The sequence below is a fragment of the Nerophis ophidion genome, linkage group LG01, assembly GCF_033978795.1.
Source record: "Nerophis ophidion isolate RoL-2023_Sa linkage group LG01, RoL_Noph_v1.0, whole genome shotgun sequence".
In the NCBI taxonomy this organism is placed as follows: Eukaryota; Metazoa; Chordata; class Actinopteri; order Syngnathiformes; family Syngnathidae; genus Nerophis; species Nerophis ophidion.
Genome location: NC_084611.1, coordinates 20487823 through 20512388, shown reverse-complemented (window position 1 = coordinate 20512388; position 24566 = coordinate 20487823). Strand labels below are relative to the sequence as shown.

Genomic DNA, 24566 nt, shown 5'->3' with positions numbered 1-24566 from the left:
TATTGTTTTAAACTGGATTTCGCATATAAGCCTTGCTTGTTCAATATTTAATTCAAAACTTGTTTGGGTCCCTATTAAAAGGTTAATTTGTTCAACCTTGGCCCACGGCTTTGTTCAGTTTTAAATTTTGGCCCACTCTGTATTTGAGTTTGACACCCCTGGTATAGGCCTTTAAATAAAAACACTTTTTATATTTAGTACCTCAGTGAAACCTGCCTGATGCTGATACGCATCATCTGAGTCTGATAAAGTTCCAGACCTTGTATGTGCGTGCACGTTTGTGTGCGTGTGCAGGTGCGTGTATTAGTAGTAGTTCTCAGACAGGGATCCCGGAGCGTTTCCTCCAAGCAGCCGCGGGGGCAGTTTGAGCGGCGGCGGCCCGCAGCCAATCAGCGTCGCCGTTGCGTGATGACGTAGCAGGCCGCGCTTGATAAGGCGCCCCGCGTCCTGAGAAGCAAAAGGCGTAAAGGTGACTCCTCCTCTTCTGTTCCACTCACATGTGTGCAGCCTCGTTGGCAGGAGACTTGCAAGGAGAGGGAAACTCTCCAATTACACCTTTTTTTTTTTTTTTTGGGTGAAAATAATATTAATAATAATAATAGCCTGTCACGTTCATGCAAGCGGTGACTGTTAACCGGAAGGAAGTGCTTTCACTTTGGGCTTGTTTGGCTGCAGAATATAACTTAACATTTTTATTTTTTATCTATTTATTTTTTTAATCACTTTTTGTCGAGGAGGTGCAGGAGCAACAATTTTATGGGGAGGAAAAAAATTATACATTTTTGAGACTACAACTTCCTATTGAGAAGAATGAATTTGGGATAAAATCACTTTTTTTTTGTTGTTTTTTTTGGGGGGGAGATTTTTAACTTCAATAAAAAGGAGGAGAAAGAGAAAGAAAAGAAAAAAAGCCTGGACATTATTTTTATTTTTTTAATTAGATTTTTTTTTCTCTGATGGACATCTTGGCTTATAGATCGGAAGAGAACAGTTACAATATCCTCCCATCGGCGGCAACCATGCTCTTCCACGGCCTGCCCGGAGGGGACGTGCACGGCGTGATGGAGGAGGTGGACCGGAGGGGGAAGAGCGAGTCGGCGGCCATCAGCTCCGCGATCGACATGGGGGACACGGAGACGGTAAGGAACCGGGAAAACATTCGTGTACACGGTGGCCTTCATGCGGACGTAGCATCGGTTGCGTTTTCACGCATTTATTCATTCAAAAAGTGATCAAATATATTTTGTGTTTTCTTTAAAAAAAAACATATATTTGTAAATTGAGTTTATTTTACATTAAATTGATAGTATTTTGTTCAATTTTTTTAAATTACATTTAAAAAAATGCTTTTTAACTAATAACATGTACTGAGGTCGTATGCTGAGTTCAATCAAACATTAATTAAAATGTAAAAAAATACATTCAAAATGTCCTTTTTAACTAATACAATATGTACTCGGGGCTTTATTATGATAAATTCAATAAAAAAAAAACTAAAATCAATTTAAAAAAAGAATAGTATGTGTGTGCTTTTTTTAACAAATAAATTGTGTAGTGGGGACCTTGAGTTTAAAAAAGTATTAACCAAAATAAAAATTGCATCTAGTAAAAAATTGAAGATTACGTATCTGCTTTTTTTAACTAAAAACATGTACTGAGGTCTTATGCTGAGTTCAATCAAAGATTAATTAAAATTTAAAAAAATACATTCAAAATGTATTTTTAACGAATACTTTATTATGATAAATTCAATAAAAATTTGACTAAAATAAAAAATACATTAAAATAAAGAATAGTATGTATGTGCTTTTTTAACGAATAAAATGTGTAGTGGGGACCTTGAGTTTAAACAAGTATTAACCAAAATAAAACTTCCATCTAGTAAAAAAATTGAAGATTACGTATCTGCTTTTTTAACTAATAACATGTACTGAGGTCTTATGCTGAGTTCAATCAAACATTAATTAAAATAAAAAAAATACATTCAAAATGTCCTTTTTAAAGAATACTTTATTATGATAAATTCAATAAAAAATTGACCAAAATAAAAAATAAATAAAAAAAAAGAATAGTATGTATGTGCTTTTTTAACGAATAAAATGTGTAGTGGGGACCTTATATTGGTGAGTTTAAACAAGTATTAACCAACATAAAAATTGCATCTTGTAAAAAATTGAAGATTACGTATCTGCTTTTTTAACTAATGAGGTCTTATGCTGAATTCAATAAAACATTCATTAAAATAAAAAAATAAATTCAAATTGTCCTTTTTAACGAATACAATATGTACTCGGGAATTTATTATGATTAATTCAATAAAAAAATAACAAAAAAAATAATTGTATATATGTGCATTTTTAACGAATAAAATGTGTAGTGGGGACCTTATAATGGTGAGTTTAAACAAGTTTTAACCAAAAAAAAAAAAAAATTTGAAGATTACGTATCTGCTTTTTTAACTAATAACATGTACTGAGGTCTTATGGTGAGTTCAATCAAACATTAATTAAAATTTTAAAAATACATTCAAAATGTCCTTTTTAACGAATACAATATGTACTCGGAGCTTTATTAAGATAAATTCAATAACAAATTTACTAAAAATAAAAAATACATTTTTAAAAAAGAATAGTATGTATGTGCTTTTGTAACGAATAAAATGTGTAGTGGGGACCTTATAATGGTGAGTTAAAAATGTTTTTAACCAAAATAAAAATTGCATCTAGTAAAAAATTGAAGATTAGGTATCTGCTTTTTTTTAAACTAATAACATGTACTGAGGTCTTATGCTGAGTTCAATCAAACATTAATTAAAAAAAAATTAAAATACATTCAAAATGTCCTTTGTAACGAATACAATATGTACTCGGGACTTTATAATGATCAATTCAATAAAAAAAATTACTAAAAATAAAATGTACATTTTTAAAAAAGAATAGTATGTACGTGCTTTTTTAACGAATAAAATGTGTGGTGGGGACCTTATAATGGTGAGTTTAAACAAGTATCACCAAAATAAAAATTGCATCTAGTAAAAAAACTGCTTTTTTAATGAATAACATCTACTGGGAATGTATTATGCTGAGTTCAATAAAATATTCAGTAAAGTGAAAAATAAATGGTATGTACGTTGTTTTTTTTTGTTGTTGTTTTTTTGTTTTCTTAATGAATATAATATGTACCAGGGACTTTATTATGATGACTTTAGTTAACTATCAAGTACTATAAAAATCACATCTAAAAAAAAAATGCATGGGTGTTTTTTAACTAATAAAATATGTACCTAGGACTTTATTATGCTGAGTTCAGTAAAATAATAAGTAAAATAAATGGTGTTTATGTGCTTTTTTGAAACGAACAAATTATGTAAAATATATTTTTTTCGTTAAATTAAATTACTTTTCTTTTTTTTAATACTTCTTCAATGCTCAAATTGTCACAATTGTCCTGCTGAAGAGAGTCGAATAAAAACAAATTGAAAAATGCATTCCTGTTAGTTTGGTATGTTGCTATATTATTGCAACTCTATTTAAAATAATTTCAACGCTACTATTAAATGCATTGCAACGAAGACCTCTTTTATTGCTGCTTGTTTGGTTTTTATCTGTTTTTTATTCGTTACTGTGCTTACATTTTTTGAGGTATTGTTGGAAAAAATCAGAGTAAAGCTTAATTCAAATATCATTTGTGGTCCAGTTTATAGAAATGGGGACGTTTGCCAACTCGTGTGAGTGTGTGCGTGTGTGCGTGCGTGTGTGTGTGTGCGTGTGTGTGTGTGTGTGTGTGTGTGCGTGTGTGTGTGTGTGTGTGTGTGTGTGTGTCCCGCAGGCCGTGCCTTGCATGACCACGGAGCGGGTGGCCCTGTGCGCCGGCTGCGGCAGGAAGATCTCGGACAGGTACTACCTGCTGGCCGTGGACAAGCAATGGCACATGCGCTGTTTGAAGTGCTGCGAGTGCAAACTCAACCTGGAGTCCGAGCTCACCTGCTTCAGCAAGGACGGAAGTATTTACTGCAAGGAGGACTACTACAGGTATAGGATCAGGGACTCCTAAAGTTCCACCATATATATATAAATGTGTGTGTGTGTGTGTGTGTGTGTGTGTGTGTGTGTGTGTGTGTGTGTGTGTGTGTGTGTGTGTGTGTGTGTGTGTGTGTGTGTGTGTGTGTGTGTGTGTGTGTGTGTGTGTTTATAATATAATATACTATAGCAAACTTTAAATATAGTAAATTTTAATTCAACATTTTTAATTCAACATTGTAGACTGAAACCAAGAGCTACTAATGCGAAGGGCTACCAGTTTGATACACACTTAAATACATTGCCAGAAATGGCCAATTTGCTCAGTTTACCTTTAATAAATTAATCTATATATATATATATATATATATATATATATATATATATATATATATATATATATATATAAAGGGTATTTCTGTCTGTCATTCCATCGTACATTTTTTTCCCTTTTACGGAAGGTTTTTTTTGTAGAGAATAAATGATGAAAAAAACACTTAATTGAACGGTTTAAAAGAGGAGAAAACACAAAAAAAATGAAAATAAAATTTTGAAACGTTTATCTTCAATTTTGACTCTTTGAAATTCAAAATTCAACTGAAAAAAAAAATGAATAGAAAAACTAGCTAATTCAAATCTTTTTGAAAAAAATAAAAAAATCATTTATGGAACATCATTAGTAATTTTTCCTGATTAAGATTAATTTTAGAATTTTAATGACATGTTTTGAATATGTTAAAATCCAATCCACACTTTGTTGGAATATGTAATAAATTGGACCAAGATATATTTCTAACAAAGTCAAATCATTATTTCTTCTAGATTTTCCAGAACAAATTTTTTGAAAGAAATTCAAAAGACTTTGAAATACAATTCAAATTTGATTCTAGGGATTTTGTAGATTTGCCAGAATAGTTTTTTGGAATTTTAATCATACAAAGTTCGAAGAAATATTTCACAAATATTTTTCGTCGAAAAAACAGAAGCTAAAATGAAGAATTAGATCAAAATTTATTTATTATTCTTTACAATAAAAAAAAAATACTTGAACAACATTGATTTAAATTATCAGGAAAGAAGAGGAAGGAATTTAAAAGGTGTATTTTCAAGGTTGTATTTTTTTTTCTCTAAAATTGTCTTTCTGAAAGTTATAAGAAGCAAAGTAAAAAAAATTAATGAATGTATTTAAACAAGTGAAGACCAAGTCTTTAAAATATTTTCTTGGATTTTCAAATTCTATTTGAGTTTTGTTTCTCTTAGAATTAAAAATGTCGAGCAAAGCGAGACCAGCTTGCTAGTAAATGAATAAAATAAAATATAAAAATAGAGGCAGCTCACTGGTAAGTGCTGCTATTTGAGCTATTTTAAGAACAGGCCAGCGGGCGACTCATCTGGTCCTTACGGGCTGCCTGGTGCCCGCGTGCACCGCGTTGCTGACCCCTGACTTAAACTATAACTTAGTGTATTTAATCAATAACATGGTTGATTTATACTATAATACAGTGGTTCTCAAATGGGGGTACGTGTACCCCTGGGGGTACTTGAAGGTATGCCAAGGGGTTCGTGAGATTTTTCTCAAATATCCTATAAATACCAACAACTAAAAAATCCTTTGAAAAATATATTTATTAAATAATACTTCAACAAAATATGAATGTAAGTTCAGAAACTGTGAAAAGAAATGCAACAATGCAATATTCAGTGTTGACAGCTAGATTGTTTGTGGACATGTTCCATAAATATTGATATTAAGGATTTTTTGTTGTTGTGAAGAAATGTTTAGAATTAAGTTCATGAATCCAGATGGATCTCTATTACAATCCCTAAAGAGGGCACTTTAAGTTGATGATTCCTTTTATGTGTATACATCTTTATTTATTATTGAAAAACTTATTTATTTTTCAACAAGGCTTTAGTTATTGTTATATATTTTTTTCAGAATAGTTCAAGAAAGACCACTACAAATGAGCACTATTTTGCACCGTTATACAATTTAATAAATCAGAAACTGATGACATAGTGCTGTATTTTACTTCTTTATCTCTTTTTTCAACCAAAAAAGCTTTGCTCTGATTAGGGGGTACGTGAATTAAAAAAACATGTTTACAGGGTGTACATCACTGAAAAAAGGTTGAGAACCACTGCTATAATACATTGGACTTTATTATAGTGGATTTAAATCATTCTATCCAACTGGCGGCCCACATCCGGCACGGCAAAACTTTTCATTCATCCAAATAAGTTGGATGAAACCACATTATTTATGTAAAACACACAATTGTGGTCATACTTTTGTGATGTTTAATTTATGTTTACATTTTTTTAGTCCTAAAAAACCTAAACAAAGGAACACGTGTATAGAAATAAAACTGAGGAAGGCGAATAATTCAAAAGTAGCAACATCAATCCTCAACAAAACTTCTGGGGCTTCTTTTTCTTCATGCTGTTAACTATCTGTTTAGCTGCACACGCTGGAAACGAGTAGCCGGGGCAGAATAGTGGATTTGTTGACGGTGCAGAGTGAAAGCCAATGTGTTGACTTGGAATTAAGTAAAACCTGTCTCTAAGGAATAAAACCGGCGGAGGCACTTTCTGACGAAACATCCACATTTCGATGTCAACTATATTATTGCTTACAACGCAGGTAGGATGACACGCTTGTTTTTATTTTGAAGGATTGTCCAGCCAAATTAAGTGCACAGAAAAATAAATATAACAATCACAGTCATGATATCATCGGCCCCTGGGCTCTTGCACTCTTGAAACTGTGGCCCTTTTTATTATGTATTTGAATAGCCCTGATTTTAATCACAGTATATAGTAATCCTAAATATTGATATGGTGGACTTAAACTATAATATTGTGCAGGGGGGTTCTAAACCTTGTTGACATCAGGGCCTCCTTGTCCACTACAGAGGGGTCCGGGACCCACTCCAATATTAGCACTGAATCAACAATCTTACTCTAATTTCAATGGTATTCAATAATTATATTTAACTTACTTACAGTTTCTGACCTTCTCAAATGACATGAATAACATGATGAGAAATACACTTAGATCAAAAAAATAAACCTAATTACAAATAAATAATAATAAACTAAACTGTAGTCTAATTCAAGTGCAACTGAAAATACAACTTTACCACTTGGTCATAATTTCTGCGCTTGAGAAACCCTTTGTCTGTTCTCCTTCAAGTGGTGGAAAAGTGTATTATAACTGAGTACCCAGAAACTGATATTTTTTTGGCGGCCCTTTAGTTAAGAAACACGGATATAGTGGACTTAAACCTTACATAGTGGATTTCAAGTATATGCAGTGGACTTTACTACTTATAATACAGTTCTTAACTTAAAAGGGTTCATTTGGGCTGATAAATGAGAATTATATAATAACAAAATATTATTAACCAATACAACAATTTAAATGCATTAAAATGTGCCCTTTTTACAATCCTTTATTGGCATAGAAAACATTTAGCAGTGTGTCATGTGACAGTCACGTGACCGGATATGACTTTTTTCAAACTAGCAATGTGTCAAGTAAGCTAGCTATATAGTTTCACAAATTTTTAGTTTTTTTTTCCGCCATCAAAGCTCATTTTGAGACAACATAACACTCGTAGTGCTTTACTATGGTGTCGGATACTACACTTTGATCATTCTTACTCTATTTCTTCATTTGTTCCTTAGAATACGAGCAAGACGAACATGTTGCTAACAAATAGCCGTTAGCCAGAAGGGGCACTTTTTGTCACCATAGCAAAAAATGCGACAATGACATTGAAACACATGACACTTGTTTGATGACTTTCAAATAATGTATGCTAATTGTTCTATTCCAAGTATAAATGTGGGACTAATCATAAAAGTTTTGTTATTATTATTATAATACAAAAATACAGAAAAAAGGATTCTATGTTGAAAGCACAAATGGGTTTTAATGAATTGAGGCCACTACTTTATTATTATTGTTAATCCATAAGAACCCTATAAGACATGGGGGTCCAAAGTGTGAACCAGGGGGCCATTTGTGGCCCGCAGCTCGGGTTATGTTGGCCATCAGCATATTGTCGAAATAATTTTTTTTTTAAATGTACAAAAAAAAAAATGATTAAGACAGAAAAAAATGCGGAAGTGTTGGTAGTTAATATGCTTGTTCATCTATAACAGACAGCTCAGACAAATTATTTATTTTAATGTATTTTAAAAGAAATGTCGGTTTTTAGCATTCTTTACTTATCTTTTCTTTTTTTACAATAAAAAATGTGCCCTGCATTTTCAGAAATGCGGCCCCTGGTGAAATTTTTTTTCAGACATCCTACTTTAAAATGACCTAAACTGGGCCCTTTAAGCAACTTGAACTCATTAGGTGATGAATGAGTATACACATATATATATATATATATATATATATATATATATATATATATATATATATATATATATATATATTATGGCTTACAACTCAGGTGGACTCGCTCGATTTTCTTTTGAAGGATTGTCCAGTCGAATTAACTGTACAGAAATATAAATATAACAATCACAAAATAGTCATGATAAATATTTGTTCTATTCCAAGTACAGTTATGTAACTAAGCACAAAAAGTGGGATACGTTTATTATTATTAGAAAAAAATACCTTATCAAATACATTTGTTTGCACAGATGGGTTTTTATGGGTTATATTAACCCATAAAAAGCATTTAAAAGGACCTAAACGGATCCTTTATGCAACTTAAACTCAGCAGGTGTACTATTGGAACTATATGACAGTCATGTGACAGTCATGTGACAGTCATGTGACCGGATAGGACTTCCTCAAACTAGTTTCTCAGAAACTATCCATCCATCCATTTTCTACCGCGTATTCCCTTTCGGGGTCGCGGGGGGCGCTGGCGCCTATCTCAGCTACAATCGGGGGGAAGGCATGGTACACCCTGGACAAGTCGCCACCTCATCGCAGGGCCAACACGGATAGACAGACAACATTCACACTCACATTCACACACTAGGGCCAATTTAGTGTTGCCAATCGACCTATCCCCAGGTGCATGTCTTTGGAAGTGGGAGGAAGCCGGAGTACCCGGAGGGAACCCACGCATTCACGGGGAGAACATGCAAACTCCACACAGAAAGATCCCGGGCCTGGAATTGAACCCAGGACTGCAGGAACTTCGTATTGTGAGGCAGACGCACTAACCCCTCTGCCACCGTGAAACCCGTTTTTGTTATTTTTGGCTATTAAAGCTAATTTTCAAATAATATGTAGTGTTTTGATAAGGTACAACTTATTGAAATTCGATCGATTTTACAATATTTCTATGGTGGAATCATAAAATACAAGCGATAAATAGCAGTTCAAACTGCTTTTTTATGGCGGGGTTTTTCAACCACTGTGCCGCGGCACACTAGTATGCCGTGAGATCCAGTCTGGTGTCCCGTGGGAGATGATCTAATTTCACCTATTTGGATTATAAATATTTTTTGCATATCAGTAATTATAGTCTGCAAAGTATTGTTGTTGTTAAGTGTCGGTGCTGTCTCGAGCTGGGCGGAGTAACCGTGTAATACTCTTCTATATCAGTAGGTGGCAGCCGGTAGCTAATTGCTTCGTAAAAACAGCGGGAGGCAGGTTGAAGGTAAAAAGGTGTCTAATGCTTTGACAAAAACTACAAAAAAGGTGAGTGCCCCTAAGAAAAGGCATTGCAGCTTAGGGAAGGCGATGCAGAGCGAAACTAAAACTCAATTAGCTACAAATTAAACAAAAACAGAATGCTGGACGACAGCAAAGACTTACTGTGGGGCAAAGACGGCGTCCACAAAGTACATCAAAACGTGACACGACAATCAACAATGTCCCCACAAAGAAGGATTATAAACAACTGAAATAGTCCTGATTGCTAAAACAAAGTAGAAGTGGGAAATATCGCTCAAAGGAAGACATATAACGGCTACAGAAAAATATAAAAACAAGACAAAAAGCCACCAAAATAGGAGCACAAGACAAGAACTAAAACACTAAACAGGAAATCAGCGAAAGAACTCCAAATAATTCACCTGCTTTGAGACAAGAGCTATAGTGATACATGGTTGGTTATGGTTTAAAGTCATATCCAGCGATTGCGACAACGACTTTTTACTGTCAACTGAGTTTAGTTTTTTATTGATTTCTGCTGGTGGTGTGCCTCCGGATTTATTCATTGCAAAAAATGTGCCTTGTCTCAAAAAAGGTTGAAAAACACTGGTGTATGGGATATGCCGCAGGGGACTTTTTTGTCACAATAACAAAAACAAAACAAAACAACGCGACTCAGACACTCATTAAAAGTCACGGTTTCGATCATATTAAAGGAATTCTGCTCAAATGTAGTTAAGCAAAAAAAAATAATAATTTAGATGTTTCAAATGTAGGCCTATTAGAAATACCGTATTTCCTTGAATTTCCGCAGGGCATATACAGTGGGGCAGAAAAGTATTTAGTCAGCCACCGATTGTGCAAGTTCTCCCACTTCAAATGATGACAGAGGTCTGTAATTTTCATCATAGGTACACTTCAACTGTGAGAGACAGAATGTGAAAAAAAACCTAGGAATTCACATTGTAGGAATTTTAAAGAATTTATTTGTAAATTATGGTGGAAAATAAGTATTTGGTCAACCATTCAAAGCTCTCACTGATGGAAGGAGGTTTTGGCTCAAAATCTCACGATACATGGCCTCATTCATTCTTTCCTTAACACGGATCAATCGTCCTGTCCCCTTAGCAGAAAAACAGCCCCAAAGCATGATGTTTCCACCCCCATGCTTCACAGTAGGTCTGGTGTTCTTGGGATGCAACTCTGTATTCTTCTTCCTCCAAACACGACGAGTTGAGTTTATACCAAAATGGATACATGGATGATACAGCAGAGGATTGGGAGAATGTCATGTGGTCAGATGAAACCAAAATAGAACTTTTTGATATAAACTCAACTCGTCGTGTTTGGAGGAAGAAGAATACTGAGTTGCATCCCAAGAACACCATAACTACTGTGAAGCATGGGGGTGGAAACATCATGCTTTGGGGCTGTTTTTCTGCTAAGGGGACAGGACGATTGATCCAGGTTAAGGAAAGAATGAATGGGGCCATGTATCGTGAGATTTTGAGCCAAAACCTCCTTCCATCGGTGAGAGCTTTGAATGGTTGACCAAATACCTATTTTCCACCATAATTTACAAATAAATTCTTTAAAATTCCTACAATGTGAATTCCTGGATTTTTTTTTTTCACATTCTGACCCTCACAGTTGAAGTGTACGAAGTGTACCTATGATGAAAATTACAGACCTCTGTCATCATTTTAAGTGGGAGAACTTACACAATCGGTGGCTGACTAAATACTTTTTTGCCCCACTGTAGTATGCGCCTGCATTGAATTACTGCCGGGTAAAACTCGCTTCCCCCAAAAATTAGCATATGCTTAGTATTACCGCCTGGTCAAACTCTTGTCACGAGTGACACTTCCCCTGTCATCATTTTCAAAATGGAGGAGGCTGATTTCAATACCGGTAATTTGAAATCGCATAAAGAGAAGAAGGTTAAGAGCTATTCAGTAGGATTTAAGGTCCAAGCTTACATCACACTCAAATTTTTACTGCATACATTTGGTAAGTGCCGGAGTGAGAAGAGGTGTTAAAATAATTAGCGCATGCTTACTTTTACCGCATGCCTTTGGTAAGCGCAGGGGTAAGAAGAGGGTTTGAATTAATTAGCGCCCCGACAGCAAATCAAGGAAATACGGTGTAAAAAAAAAAAAAAGTGCCGTTGCTGTCGTAAAGTTAGTGTTTCTGAGTGCTGCGTTCAGGGTCCATCCGTTAATGGAGTCTTGTGTTGTCCGCAGAAGATTTTCGGTGCAGAGATGCGCTCGGTGCCACTTGGGCATCTCGGCCTCTGAGATGGTGATGCGGGCCCGGGACCTGGTCTACCACCTGAACTGCTTCACCTGCTCCACCTGCAGCAAGATGCTGACCACCGGGGACCACTTTGGCATGAAGGACAGTCTGGTGTACTGCCGGCTGCACTTTGAGACTCTCGTCCAGGGGGACTACCAGGCGCACTTTAACCACACGGACGTGCCGGCCCCGCACAAAGGCTTGGGCCCGGCCAACACGCTCGGACTATCCTACTTTAACGGCGTGGGGACGGTACAGAAAGGCCGGCCCAGGAAGCGGAAAAGCCCCGGGCCCGGGTCGGAGCTGGCGGCTTACAACGCAGGTAGGACGACACGCTCCTTTTTCTTTCAAACGATTGTCCAGCCGAATTAATTGTGCTGGAATATAAATATAACTATATTAGTTATGAGTTCATGAATAATAGTTCATAAGTTATATGTGATACCGCTGATTTTATTTTCCTTTCGATACCGAAAGAAAAAAAAATATGGATTGGTATCGCTGATACTGAGCCGATACCAACACGTGTGAATATGCCCAATGTGTCTGCTAAAATGTAAACAGTTGTCTAAGTCAGTGGTTCTCAACCTTTTTTTCAGTGACGTACCCCCTGTGAACATTTTTTTTAATTCAAGTTCCCCCTAATCAGAGCAAAGCATTTTTGGTTAAAAAAAGAGATAAATAAGTAAAATACAGCACTATGTCATCAGTTTCTGATTTATTCAATTGTATACCAGTGCAAAAATATTGCTCATTTGTAGTGGTCTTTCTTGAACTATTTGAAAAAAAATAAAAAATAAAAATAACTAAAAACTTGTTGAACAATAAACAAGTGATTCAATTATAAACCAAGATTTCTACACATCGAAGTAATCATCAACTTAAAGTGCCCTCTTTGGGGATTGTAATAGAGATCCATCTGGATTCATCAACTTCATTCTAAACATTTCTTCACAAAAAAATAAATCTTTAGCATCAATATTTATGGAACATGTCCACAAAAAAAATCTGGCTGTCAACACTGAATATTGCATTGTTGAATTTATTTTCACAGTTTATGAACTGACATTCATATTTTTGTTCAAGTATTATTCAATAAATATATTTATAAAGGATTTTTAAATTTTTGCTATTTTAAAAAAATCTCACGTACCCTTTGGCATACCTTCAAGTACCCCCAGGGGTACGCGTACCCCCATTTGAGAACCACTGCCCTAATCAGAGCAAAGCATTTTTGGTTAAAAAAAAAGAGATAAAGAAGTAAAATACAGCACTATGTCATCAGAGTCTGATTTATAAAATTGTATAACAGTGCAAAATATTGCTCATTTGTAGTGGTCTTTCTTGAACTATTTGAAAAAAAAAAAAAAAAAACTATAAACTTGTTGAACAATAAACAAGTGATTCAATTATACATAAATATTTCTACACATAGAAGTAATCATGAACTTAAAGTGCCCTCTTTGGGGATTGTAATAGAGATCCATCTGGATTCATCAACTTAATTCTAAACATTTCTTCACAAAAAAAGAAATCTTTAGCATCAATATTTATGGAACATGTCCACAAAAAATCTAGCTGTCAACACTGAATATTGCATTGTTGCTTTTATTTTCACAGTTTATGAACTTACATTGGGGTGGTATAGCTCATTTGGTAGAGTGGCTGTGCCAGCAACTTGAGGGTTCCAGGTTCGATTCCCGCTTTGGCTATCCTAGTCCTTGGGCAAGATACTTTACCCACCTGCTCCAAATGCCACCCACACTGGTTTAAATGGAACTTAGATATTGGGTTTCACTATGTAAAGCACTTTGAGTCACTAGAGAAAAGCGCTATATAAATATAATTCACTTCACTTACTTTCATAGTTTGTTGAAGTATTATTTAATAAATATATTTATAAAGGATTTTTGAATTGTTGCTATTTTTAGAATATTTTGAAAAAATCTCACGTCCCCCTTGGCATACATATTTGAGACCCACTGCTCTAGGTCAAATAATAACATCTCATAGCAAAAATAATACAAGACAAGTTATTTATTTCAAACTTTTAATATTGAGGCAGTGGCGTGGACAAACATTAAAATCGTGCTCAAACAACAAAGAACACAATCAAGCAAAGTACTCCAAAATTATTTTTTAAACAATATAAAATAAAAAACAATAATTAATAAGAATTAACAGAATAAAAAATAATAATAACTTGCAACATTGACATATTGCCTCATCCACAAGTGTACTTACTTCTTTTTTTTACACTGTTCATGTTTTCTCTAAGTGTCAAACATATTTTAATTTGAGAATCAGTATTACAGCTAAAAATGTGGTTTTCGGCGGTATCGATATCTCGGTACATTTGTAAAAGTGAAAACCGTCCAAAGTATTTTGGTAACATAAAGTTACAACTCACTATTATCTACGAGATGTACACACTATTAAAATATAATTTTTACCATATAACACAAAAGCTACATAATAACTTCTCAGATAGTAAATGTCGCTCTATGGATTGTTTTTAGCAGTTCGGGAACTCAGCTTTATTACAGCATAGAATAATAATTAAAAAAAATATATTGACTGGATTTCTTTAATCCGTGTCTCAACAACTATGTCTTAAAAACTGTATTATCACCTGTGAAAAATATTGACACAACTATATTGCTGGATGAGTTGTGTCAAATGTGTGCATGAATGACGGCAGGCTGTATGTTTTAGAGATATGTCTGTCACATGATGTGAAGAAGTTGAAGTGAATATCGTACACGTTTTATTTTTATTTTTTCTGTTCCTTCCGCCGTTTGCTTTTCACCATTTTTCCACTTGTCAGGAGACATAAACCTCTGCAGACCTCGGCACTCCCAACCCCCCACTTAGATACTGCAAGAGCGGGCAGGGACTACAATAACTTTCCTACAGTGCTGGGGCAAGTTAGTTATTTCCTTGTTATCTCTTTGTTTGCTATAAGTGACTCCATGCAATGTAATTTTACCATTTTGAATATGTTACACAAACATATTAACTGGATTGTTGCCGCCTGAGTTAATGCACAAGTGCTTAAAGTGGTAAAATACATGAAATTCATAAAAATACAATAGGAAATACATTTAAAATGTTTTATATGTAAATATGCAACAATATAAGCAATATATCAGATATCCAAAAGTATTTTAGAATGTGCCCTTGATGACACATTCTAGAAATACATTTACAAAAGCAAAAACAACAATTGCAAACTAAAGATTTGTTTTATTAAATATACATAACTTGGCACAAAAGATTGGTTTCAGCCTTTTCTTTTCCCCCCTAAACGTAAAATATCAAAATCCTTGAATTTTTCAGCATGTTTGGAACCAAAAAACAGCATACAGTTTTGGAAAAAGTTGAGGTATTCATAAACTGTAAGCCATAATTATCCAAATTATATCCAAAGAAGGCTTAAAATATCTTGCCATATGTCATATATTAGATTGGAAACCTATTTGTTTGAATCAACAAACATTGATGTTTTTTTCTGTTTCACCTGTATATATTGAAAAGGAACTTAAGTGCTGATTTTTTGGATTTGGCAAAAAAAAAAAAAAAAAAGCATAATGTAGCATACATTTAGATCAGGTGTGTCTTAAGTGTGGCATATTTATTGTCAGGAAAAGAAAATTAAAGTTTAAGACAAAAGAGCAAACAATCGTATTGTAAATAGAAAAATATTACATTTTTCAAATAATAGTAATGTACAAAGTCACAAATAACACAACCTTATGTCTATATATATATATATATATATATATATATATATATATATGTATAGGTCTGTTTTTTTAATTTTTAGAAAAATAAATAAATACTAAAATAGCCCCCACATACTTGATTTTTCAGTATGCGGCCTTTGGTGGAAAACGTTTGGATATGCCTGATACAAAATATTAGATGAATTCAAAATAATCAAAAAATTAAATTACAATATATTGTATTTCCTTGAATTGCCGCCGGGGCGCTAAATAATTTAAAACCTCTTCTCACTCCTGCGCTTACCAAAGGCATGCTGTAAAAGTAAGCATGCGCTAATTATTTTAAAACCTTTTCTCACTCCGGCACTTACCAAAGGTATGCAGTAAACATTTTAGTGTGATGTAAGCCTGCACCTTAAATCCTACTGAATAGCTCTTAATCTTCTTCCCTTTATGCGATTTCAAATTACCGGTATTGAAACCAGCCTCCTCCATTTTGAAAATGATGACAAGGGAAGTGTCACTCGTGACGTCACAAGTTTGAACCGGCAGTAATTCAAGGCAGGCGCATACTATATGCCCTGAGGCAATTCAAGGAAATACGGTAAACAAAGTTAAGTTAGTCAGATACACCTGGAGGAAATAGCTGGGGAGAGGGAAATCTAGGCTTCCCTGCTTTGGCTGCTGCCCCCATGACCCGACTTCGGATAAGCGGAAAAAGATGAATGGATGGAAGTCAGTCAATTAGTTAATCAAAAAATAAAATAAAGTCTTACTAACTTAGGAATTAATACATTTGAAAAGTTAACAATAGTAATAAACGCTGTTAAAAGTGTAACTGAAAATTAATATTTTGGTAAAGGCAGAATTATTGACACACTAGGTTTTGCAGTTACACAATCGTAATATTGTTATTAAAAAACAATAAGAATGTTAAAAAAAATCAATATGTAATGAGAAAAAGCGGAAATGTTCTAACTAAATTGATTAATAATATACTTAGTCACCTATAGCAGTGGTTCTCAACCTTTTTTCAGCGATGTACCCCCTGTGAATTTTTTTTTAATTCAAGTACCCCCGAATTGGAGCAAAGCATTTTTGGTTGAAAAAGGAGATAAAGAAGTAAAATACAGCACTATGTCATCAGTTTCTGATTTATTAAATTGTATAACAGTGCAAAATATTGCTCATTTGTAGTGGTCTTTCTTGAACTATTTGGAAAAAAGATATAAAGATAACTAAAAACGTGTTGGCAAATAAAGAAGTGATTCAATTATAAATAAAGATTTCTACACATAGAAGTAATCATGAAGTTAAAGTGCCCTCTTTGGGGATTGTAATAGAGATCCATCTGGATTCATCAACTTCATTCTAAACATTTCTTCCCAAAAAATGAAATCTTTAACATCAATATTTATGGAACATGTCCACAAAAAATCTCGCTGTCAACACTGAATACTGCATTGTTGCTTTTCTTTTCACAGTTTATGAACTTAAATTCATAGTATTATTCAATAAATATATTTTTAAAGGATTTTTAAATTGTTGCTATTTTTAGAATATTTAAAAAAAAATCTCACGTACCCCTTGGCATACTTTCAAGTACCCCTAGGGGTACGCGTACCCCCACTTGAGAACCACTGACCTATAGGACAAAGCTTACACAAAGAATGTGTATTCAAATATTAATAATGTCTGTATTTAGCCTTTTTATTTTTCCCAAAATAAAACAAAAATCACAATCAAAATGGCCTCCGCACACTTGGACTTTTCACTCTGCTGCCTTTGTTGACAAAAGTTTGATAAGTCCTGCTAATAAATATGTAAAGAAGTGTAGCTCGCCCTCTTCTGTCCAAAAGCTGTAACAACATCAAACCACACCTGGGCAGCAGATCATGCCAGTGGGGGTTGTTGGCGTGTGCACGTACCGGAAGTTTTAAATCCGGTTGCGGTGGCAGGGCTGACAACAGGAAACAATGCCCAGATTGCGTCTTGCTCAAATGTTGCAGCTTGTTGTTGTTTTTGTTTTTTTCTTTGAATAAAAGCAGCATTTGTTGTGGCCTGTATGCACTCATTAGGAGACGTGTTGTTCCGATGCTTTTCACTTGCTACTCTTCATTCGCAGCGTTATCATATTCAATACCAAGCGTTATGCACGCACCAACACTTTGGCAATTGCCAAGAAATTTTGCAGACTGGCACACGCGCGTGTGTGTGTGTGTGTATGTGTGTGTATGTGCACTGAGGCTTGGCCAGCACCTCCTGGTAAAATCTCCGTACAAAATAATATAAACTGGGGATGTATACATTTTTTTTATACACAAACACAGTATGTTTTTTTGCTTACATGCTCAGAAAATTGATGCATAACTACTTCTGTGTAGGGTTAGGGGTGGGCGATATGGCTGCAAACTGTATCATAGGTCAATATTGATCATTATTGGTATTTTTTATGACTTATCGAAAATAAAAACCAATAGAAAAAGGATGTAACTGTCCTCTGATTATAATCCCTCAGCTATCAAGGCGTAAAGGAAATGCCGACACCAGCACTCAAACAATGAAGATAAACTAGTAAAATCACATTGAAGACTTAACAATAAGCTCTTAAAATGAAGGTGCAAAAATAAGGAATATGTAGGAAATGCTTACATAATCGTGCAAAGTGTGAAAATGTAAACTATTTTCTGCAGGTTTAGTGCCAGGCACTTACAGTGGGGCAAACGAGTATTTAGTCGGCCACCGATTGTGCAAGTTCTCCCACTTAAAATGATGACAGAGGTCTGTAATTTTCATCATAGGTACACTTCAACTGTGAGAGACAGAATGTGAAAAAAAATTCAGGGATTCACATTGTAGGAATTTTAAGAATTTATTTGGAAAATAAGTATTTGGTCAACCATTCAAAGCTCTCACTGATGGAAGGATGTTTTGGCTCAAAATCTCACGATACATGGCCCCATTCATTCTTTCCTTAACACGGATCAATCGTCCTGTCCCCTTAGCAGAAAAACAGCCCAAAGCATGACGTTTCCACCCCCATGCTTCACAGTAGGTATGGTGTTCTTGGGATGCAACTCGGTATTCTTCTTCCTCCAAACACGACGAGTTTATACCAAAATGGATACATGGATGATACAGCAGAGGATTGGGAGAATGTCATGTGGTCAGATGAAACCAAAATAGAACTTTTTGGTATAAACTCAACTCGTCGTGTTTGGAGGAAGAAGAATACTGAGTTGCATCCCAAGAACACCAGACCTACTGTGAAGCATGGGGGTGGAAACATCATGCTTTGGGGCTGTTTTACTGCTAAGGGGACAGGACGATTGATCCGTGTTAAGGAAAAAATGAATGGGGCCATGTATCGTGAGATTTTGAGCCAAAAACTCCTCCCATCTGTGAGAGCTTTAAATGGTTGACCAAATACTTATTTTCCACCATAATTAACAAATAAATTCTTTAAAATTCCTACAATGTGAATTCCTGGATTTTTTTTTCACATTATGTCTCACACAGTTGAAGTGTACCTATGATGAAAATTACAGACCTCTGTCATCATTTTAAGTGGGAGAACTTGCACAATCGGCGGCTGACTAAATACTTTTTTGCCCCACTGTACATCTGTGCTCTAAAGGGTGAGTGTGGCTAAGGTGGTGTGGTATAAGCGGACTTGCCTCGCATAATTTCCAGACCACTTCACAACATCCGCTTTCTTAGGACAAATATGAAAAATATGTATTTAAAGTTTTATTTTCTTATTGTTATTGATTGCTTGTTTATATCGATATATATTGATATTGTTTTATTGCCCAGCCCTAACAAGGGGCTTTGCTAGGAATTGTGGACCGCTTAAAAAAAATGCCACAAACAATCCATCCATCCATTTTCTACCGCTTATTCCCTTTCGGGGTCGCGGGGAGCGCTGGCGCCTATCTCAGCTACAATTGGGCGGAAGGCAGGGTACACCCTGGACAAGTCGCAACCTCCTATTTTGGAAAGGACCATTGGAATAGTCAACTTCCCCCCGCCACCTTCTGTGGCAAAAATATGCATACCGTATTTCTTTGAATTGCCGCAGGGCATATAGTATGCCTTGAATTTCTGCCGGGTCAAATTTGCTTCCCAAAATAATTAGCGCGTGCTTAGTATTACCACCGGGTCAAACTCGTGACGTCACCAGTGACACTTGCCCTGTCATCATTTTCAAAATGGAGGAGGCTGATTTCCATAACGGTAATTTGAAATCGCATAAAGAGAAGAAGATTAAGAGCTATTCAGTTGGATTTAAGGTCCAAGCTTACATCACACTCAAATTTTATTGCATGCCTTTGGTAAGTGCCGAAGTGAGAAGAGGTTTTAAAATAATTAGCGCATGCTTACTTTTACCGCATGCCTTTGGTAAGCGCAGGAGTGAAAAGAGGTCTTAAAGTAATTAGCGCCCCGGCGGCAATTCAAGGAAATACGGTATTATAAAAAGGTGTATATTAACAACATGATTTCCATCATTTGAAATGTCAATGTTGGCAAGAGTGGCACGATTCACGTAAACCCTACAATCGTTTTTTTGTGTGTCCAAACAAGGGCAAGGCGATAAACGATATCAATATATATTGTGATACACAAAATCGATATCAATAAAAAAATCCTTCGATAAAGCACTCCATATTTTTTTTTCCTCTCTGAAAGTTGTGAAGCAAGGTTGGTTGCATGAGCAAAGGCACTCGCTCTCTAACAGCCAATCAGGAACCAGTATCAACTATCACGTTTGGTTCATTCTTTGCATAGCGTTAGAAGAGAAAGTCAAAATGAAAAAATTGCTGATAAATGAGGAAAAGTCACCTCGACAGTGTGGCACTTTTTTTTTTAGCATTTTTTTCAAAGAGACCATAGTCAGACCCAGTGGTACTCAACCTTTTTTCGGTGGTGTAGCCCCTGTGAACTTATGTTTAATTCAAGTAACCCCTAATCAGAGCAAAGCATTTTTGGTTGAAAAAAAGTGATAAAGAAGTAAAATACAGCACTATGTCATTAGTTCCTGATTTATTAAATTGTATGACAGTGCAAAATATTGCTTATTTGTAGTGGTCTTTCTTGTACTATTTGGAAAAAAAGATATAATAATAACAAAAAATGTGTTGAAAAATAAACAAGTGATTCAATTATAAGATTTCTACACATAGAAGTAATCATCAACTTAAAGTGCCCTCTTTAGGGATTGTAATAGAGATCCATATGGATTCATCAACTTAATTCTAAACATTTCTTCACAAAAACAGAAATCTTTAACATCAATATTTATGGGACATGTCCACAAAAAATCTAGCTGTCAACACTGAAAATTGCATTGTTGCATTTCTTTTCACAGTTTATGACTTACATTCATATTTTGTTGAAGTGTTATTCCATAAATATATTCATACATTATTTTTGAATTGTTGCTATTTTTAGAATATTTTTGAAAAATCTCACGTACCCTCTGGCATACCTTCAAGTACCCCCAGGGGTACGTGTACCCCCATTTGAGAACCACTGGTCAGACCAATGTGTTTCACCTTAGCAATGCTCACCTGTTTTCTTTTCAACATTCGTCCGTTCCGTAGGAACTAAAGTGCAGGACTGTAAAATATATTTTACTTTAAAATTATAGTAATTTGGTCTAATAATATTTAAATAATTACTGCATAACAATAATTACTTTCCATTGTTAAAAAGGAATGTCAGGGCAAACTAATGTTACACAGCCATAACTTCCGTTCAGTAAACCTCCAGAAAATAGTTCTGCTCAGGTTTCTCTGTTTACATTTTGCACTATTTTCTTACACTTTATGTAGCATTTCTTATACAGTCCTTCATTTTAAGAGCTTATTGTTAAGTGTTGAATGTGATTTGAATATTTTGTTTACATCGAGTGTTTCCCATGCTTATGTTAACATTTTGTAGCTGACATTTCAAATAAAATAGATTTTCTCCTGCTCTTTATTTCCCATATCAATCAACCGATATAAAACACTGATATCGTGATACAGTTTCTAGCCATATCGCCCGGCCCGAGTCCAGACTTTCCTAAAATAGCAAGGATGCTAACATGAGAATTGTTTCCGCTGTGTGAGAAGCCAGAAGATGCTCGCAGACGGAATCCAAAGGAGGATGATTAATGATGGTATCTGAGTTCCCGCTGTGTAATCATCTCTCTCCTCTTGTTCCCCGCTGACTCGCAGCGCTGAGCTGCAACGAGAATGACAGCGAGTCCATGGACCGGGACTCGCAGTACAGCTCCAGTCAGAAGACCAAGCGCATGCGTACGTCCTTCAAGCACCACCAGCTCAGGACCATGAAGTCCTACTTTGCAATCAACCACAACCCAGACGCCAAGGACCTCAAGCAGCTGGCCCAGAAGACCGGGCTCACCAAGCGGGTCTTACAGGTGAGCCAACACCCTCACCCACTCTCATATCCAAATAAATACCGACGCTGCCCGGGAAAATACAGCACGGGGTAAATTATGCATTTTCTATTCGACTTTGCATGTTAACCCAGTTCAAAAGTAGAAAACAAGTGAACCATGGATCTGGTGTTTGCTTCAAATCGACTCCCCTTTCCTTGCTCAAACTGCAGATTTCACTAAACGTCCGCCTAATTCACTGAGCTCGTGGCTTTCCCTGACTCACGGATACTCAACGAGGACTCATGTTTGTCTGACTAACAGGTTGACGAAGGCTCGAGTTCCGCTGACTCTTAGATGCTAAACAAAGAATCCGGTTTCACTCACTCCCAGGTTGACAAAGACTGATTGTTGGGTTTGAAAATGACCCAACAATCAGTGACTCACAGGTTGATAGAAGTTGATAAAGACTCGAGTTTCGCTGACTCACAGGTTGACAAAGACTCAAGTTTCACTGACTGACAGGTTGATTAAAAACTTGAGTTTCACTGACTCATAGGTTGACTTACACTAAAGTTTAACTGACTCCCAGCTTGACGAAGAATTTAGTTTCACCGACTGACAGGTTGATTAGAAACTTAAGTTTCACCGACTCCCAGGTTGACAAAGACTTAATGTCCCTGACTGACAGGTTGGGAAATACTTGAGTTTCACTGACTCAGGTTAGTGAAGACTCAAGTTTCACTGACTCCCAGTTTGATGAAGACTGTGAGTGAAGACACTGACTCATAGGTTGATTAAGACTAAAGTGTCACTCACTCCCACGTTGATGAAGAATTTAGTTTCACTGACTCAGGTTGACCAAGACTTAGTTTCACTAACTGACGGGGTGATGAAGACTTGAGTTTTACTGACTCAAAGGTCAACAAAAACTTAAGTTTCACTGACTTATATGTTGATGAACACTCACGTTTTACTGACTGACGGGTTTGACAAAGACTCCAGTTTTACTGACTTACTGTACAGGTTGATGAAGACTAGTTTGACTGACTGACGGGATGATAAAATCTCAATTTTTACTGACTAAGGTTAATGAAGACTCAAGTTTCACTGACTCACAGGTTGACGATGACTCAAGTTTCACTGACTCAGGTTAACGAAGACTCAACAAAGCCTTGAGTCTCGAGGGGGGATCTACCATGCACGTACAAGATTCTGCGCATGCATGCTTTTCCCGACTCGGCTTCACTTGAGTACCTGATTGACTTCAGCGAATAACTCCTAAGAAGTCTAGTCAGTAAAAGTTCACTTCTCATCAGTACTGATGGCAACATCAGGTCCAATTAACGGTGTTAAAACAAAAAAACTAGAGATGTCCGATAATATTGGACTTGATTGCTTGATTGAGACTTGTATTAGTAGATTGCACAGTACAGTACATATTCCGTACAATTGACCACTAAATGGTATTACCCAAAATAAGTTTTTCAACTTGTTAAAGTCGGGTTCCACGTTAATAAATTCAAGGTATAAATATATACTATCAGCATAACACAGTCATCACACAAGTTAATCATCATCAGAGTATATTCAGTGGGGCCAAAGAGGATTTAGTCAGCCACCGATTGTGCAAGTTCTCCCACTTAAAATGATGACAGAGGTCTGTAATTTTCATCATAGGTATACTTCAACTGTGAGAGACAGAATGTGAAAAAAAATCCAGGAATTCACATTGTAGGAATTTTAAATAATTTATTTGTAAATTATGGTGGAAAATAAGTATTTGGTCAACCATTCAAAGCTCTCACTGATGGAAGGAGGTTTTGGCTCAAAATGTCATGATACATGGCCCCATTCAATCTTTCTTTAACACGGATCAATCGTCCTGTCTCCTTAGCAGAAAAACAGCCCCAAAGCATGATGTTTCCACCCCCATGCTTCACAGTAGTTATGGTGTTCTTGGGATGCAACTCAGTATTCTTCTTCCTCCTGTGACAGTTTGACCGCACACTGTCACTGTTTGACCTTTGGCTTCCTCACAAACCGGGCACATTTGTTCACCATGGACACACAAGCTCAACATGGTCACACTACAAACATTCAATAGTATTAGTTAAAAGGCTCAACAAACGAATTGTAACATCTCACTCACTGGCTCTGAAGGTTAAAAGAGTTAGGAAGGGGCTTAGGGCTTTATGTAGGTGAGCACACCTGCTTTGACTAATTAGGCCTAATTTGGGCCAAACCATTATTGTCAGTAACTGGGTGTTGAAGAGGGACACTGGACATTTGAAAGTTGTGTTGTCTAAGCTTGGATACACTGGGTACAAAAATGACTGCTTTACAAATACAAAAGTACAATGTGAATACTTTTTAGACATGTGATAGTTACTTATGGTGTAAATTACAAAATAACTGATTTCATTATTCCCCCTGTCAAATTGCTCCCAGCTAGTGGGCGGGGCTATGGGCTTTTTAAGTGGGGAAAATGCCATGTTTATGCCAGT

At 35.8% G+C, this 24566-nt stretch overlaps 1 protein-coding gene across 2 annotated transcripts in view; it reads left to right on the top strand.

Moving 5' to 3' along the window:
* Window positions 1-474: 474 nt before the first annotated feature.
* Window positions 475-24566, top strand: part of lhx2b (LIM homeobox 2b) — a 40947-nt gene continuing 16855 nt past the window's right edge. The window contains exons 1-4 of one of the 2 annotated variants that reach the window (XM_061897962.1): window positions 475-1139; window positions 3829-4031; window positions 11901-12271; window positions 21896-22101. In XM_061897962.1, coding sequence (XP_061753946.1) covers window positions 957-1139; window positions 3829-4031; window positions 11901-12271; window positions 21896-22101 — 963 coding nt within the window. In that variant the 5' untranslated portion in view covers window positions 475-956. Of the gene's footprint in view, window positions 1140-3828; window positions 4032-11897; window positions 12272-21895; window positions 22102-24566 lie in introns of both variants that reach the window. The other variant, XM_061897954.1, reaches the window with a different exon arrangement.